The following is a 3,393-nucleotide window of genomic DNA, read 5'->3' as shown; positions in this document are numbered from 1 at the left end:
CCTCTACAACAAGACACCTGTTTCTGTCTTGTTACACTCTAACCTCCCATCACCTGGCACAAGGCCACCTCCTCCAAATTCCCCCACTCTCAATGAATCTTTGTCTTGCAACTTATTTGGTGTCCCCGCCAGTGCTGGTGCCACGTAAAGAGCATCCATTCCACATTGTAAAGTGGTTGGCATTTGGAAGGGCATCCAGCTGTAAAAACCATGCCAAAACAGACCTCGCCAGTGCTGGTGTCACGTAAAAAGTACTCTATCCACTTTGTAAGGTAGTTGGTGTTAGGAAGGTCATCGAGACATAAAAACTTGCCAGTGAAGTCTGGTGCAGTCCTCTGGCTTACTTGCTCCTGTCAAACCATCCAACCCATGCTAGCATGGAAAGCAGACGTTAAAGGATGATGATTCATTCAACTAACCCTTCACAAAAATTTGTGACCTTGTGCTTAACGTTATATTTTCGTTATTCTACATTAAAATCCTTCCACGTGGAATCAACTTCAGATGTAAATTATTATTTCATTTGTCTCAGATTTTTCTGGTTAATAATATCCTTGTTGAGAAATGTGTCTCTTAAATAAAACTGTATAGTTCCCAAACATCTGAAACCCATCATTTGTGGCTTATATTAAGAAAGTACAACTACATACAGCTTATAATTTATTTGTCAAAAGTACATATCAATACCACACTATAAGTAGAACTAGTTAGCTACCATGCAGTTGTCTCATTTGTTGGTTCATAAATGTACACTTACATAAGACAGTAGAGTGTAGCTTAAAGGAGATATGGGTGATATTTCTAGCAGATTGAGATAACTTGTACAGGCTCCCACGTTAGCCCATACAAAAATATGTACAAAGTCAGTAGGATGTGACAAGAGGATTATCTAGCAACTGTTTCAAGCAGACCGAGCTACCACAGAAGCCTCTCTAATTGGCTTATACAGGTTTCTAAACAATTGGAACAAAATCGCCTTCCAACTAAGGTTTTTAAAAAAATATATTTTGTTTGTTTCCTCATTATTTGAATGTATATCTGTCGTATAAATTATATTGGGAAGTGTGGAAGATTGTGGCATAATAACCAAAAAATGAGGAATGTATAAAAAATATCATTGTTTACTTGAAATACTCAATGAAAAACAAAACGAAAAAAAAAGAGTTTTAAGGTGTAATGATAACACACGTTTTATGAATATAATGGTAGATAAGGAGATTCGCGCCGTAATTTTTAAAAAGATGGGGAATGCATAAAAAATATAATGGTTTACTTGGATTACAGAAAGGAAAACAAAATATTGCTTTTTTTTTTTCTATCACCATTGTGGGGAGAAGAAATACTTTCCAATGATCTTAGGTTTCGCAGATATATATATCTAAAACAAAAGATCGCCATAAAAGTATTTAAAAGACTGTTGTATAATAAGCGTAGTGGTTTTATATTTCTGGGCTTTGCTGGAATCGTAAGACAGGTTCTTCTATTCAAGACACACTACTACTCATCATCTTAATACAAGCGCAGTACATATTATCTGGTTTGGTTACGGTGTTAGGTCAAAGCAATAGACAAAATATATCAATCAGCAAAAGACCAGTATTTATTTAGGTATACCCAACTTTCTTTTTAAAGAAATTGAACCTTATCAAAGAACTTTAAATAAATGCTAATAAACAAAGTAAAGAAGATAATGCTGGCGAGAAATTCCATACTAATCACTGTAAATCTCTTGGATAACATGGAGAACACTTTGACATGTGACACCGGTTTACTAAACCCACAACATTTCATTCCAACAACGAGAAAATGTCTACAACAGGTATAGAGGTACGACGTCCGTATCCTAGTGTTGCTACCATATGGGTAGCCGAACTTTTAGCTGCAGCAAACAAGAAAGTGGATGATGTAGAAAACAGAAAAACTTACGAAAGGTAATTTGTTGAAGATCATCTAAAAATATTGCCATGTGTTGCGATGATCTGATTTTCATTACTTTTTTTATTTACGCACTTTCGACTTTTACGTTCAATATATCTTAATTTTTTGTTATTTTCATCTAATGATTTTTATATTTTCCATTCAAAATCAACATGCAGTTTATAATTGTTTTCCTGTTTATCATATCATACTTATCACACGTGATCAAGTTGACAAAATAACAAATATAATCATGTGGAAATGAAATATCTCTTCTTTTCAAACTTCTTTTTTTTTCTCGTTTAAAGCAATGATTAATTTTTATGAAGTGAAAGTAAAGTCTATGAAGTAAATCTAACAAACAGTTTTTTAAAGTTTAACACTAGAAATAATGTTATAAAGATTACGCGAAAGGGGTTTAAAATCTAATTTTGCGATCTTCGCTTGGAAAATGGAATAATAACATTCGAGATTCTTCGTCTTTCAGCTGAACATTTTTTCGTTTTAACACTTCGATTGCTTTAGTAGATGGTAATGACTCAGAAATAGCGATCAAAATAGGGTTAAGTTTTTAAATATTGATATCTGCTGTTTAAGCCTTTACTTTGATGGAAAATTTACTGCATATTTCATATTCTTTACATTAATATATATCATCATTTGCAGTATTAATAAAATGTTTGGTAAAAGTCCTTCAAACCACGAAGCAGTGCCAATGAGCCTTGAAGACAAATTTACCCACAAAATAATTAAACATAAAAGAAAACTTGAACAAAAGGAAAAAGGTAAGTAATACCATTTTGTGTCACACAGATTGATTGGATAAAGTTCTGTTAACCTCTTAGACTGGAGGCTCATAATGTCCTGCCACATTCTGGTTGGTAGTTAATTCTAAATGGCTAGAAATAGTTATTGAATCTGAGTAGATTCAAGATAAATTCATCAGTGTCATTTTGAAAGTCAGCTATTTTGTTCTTAACATTCACCGAAGAATAAATAATCAATATCTTCTTATTCAACAGTTGTTAACAGATATCCTTGTAATCACTGACTTGTTGGGGCACAACAGAACCCATTACCCTCCTGTAGGCCATCACTTCCAAACTAGATTTATGAGATATAAATTTAGCAATGTAAGCTAGTGAGATACTTGTCTTATATTATGCTCTTACAGACTGCATCTCATGGTACCTGTATAAAGTTGGATTACTGAACCAGCAATATTGTCTTGGCCAGGGCTAATGCACACTGCTTGCGATGAGAACCTTTGACCTGTTAGTTGATATGCTGGTGGTCTAACAGCATGGCCAGTGTACATTAAAATTATTTATAACACAGATATTTTATACAGATCAAATGTCATTGATTTTCACAAATAATTGAAAAATTATTATACACTTGCATATTCTCTTTGATAACAACTTCACTTCAGTTATTCATACATAACTAACAAAACCAAGTTTTCATGTGATTGAA

General features: G+C 33.4%; 1 protein-coding gene across 1 annotated transcript in view; it reads left to right on the top strand.

The window, feature by feature from the left end:
- The first annotated feature begins 1,271 nt into the window (after window positions 1–1,271).
- LOC106873286 (uncharacterized) overlaps window positions 1,272–3,393 on the top strand; it is an 18,773-nt gene continuing 16,651 nt past the window's right edge. The window contains exons 1-2 of the mRNA XM_014920592.2: window positions 1,272–1,931; window positions 2,584–2,702. Coding sequence (XP_014776078.1) covers window positions 1,807–1,931; window positions 2,584–2,702 — 244 coding nt within the window. The 5' untranslated portion in view covers window positions 1,272–1,806. The remainder of the gene's footprint in view (window positions 1,932–2,583; window positions 2,703–3,393) is intronic.

Source organism: Octopus bimaculoides, chromosome 1 (assembly GCF_001194135.2).
Source record: "Octopus bimaculoides isolate UCB-OBI-ISO-001 chromosome 1, ASM119413v2, whole genome shotgun sequence".
Classification (NCBI taxonomy): Eukaryota; Metazoa; Mollusca; class Cephalopoda; order Octopoda; family Octopodidae; genus Octopus; species Octopus bimaculoides.
This window is presented reverse-complemented; position numbering and strand designations above follow the sequence as displayed.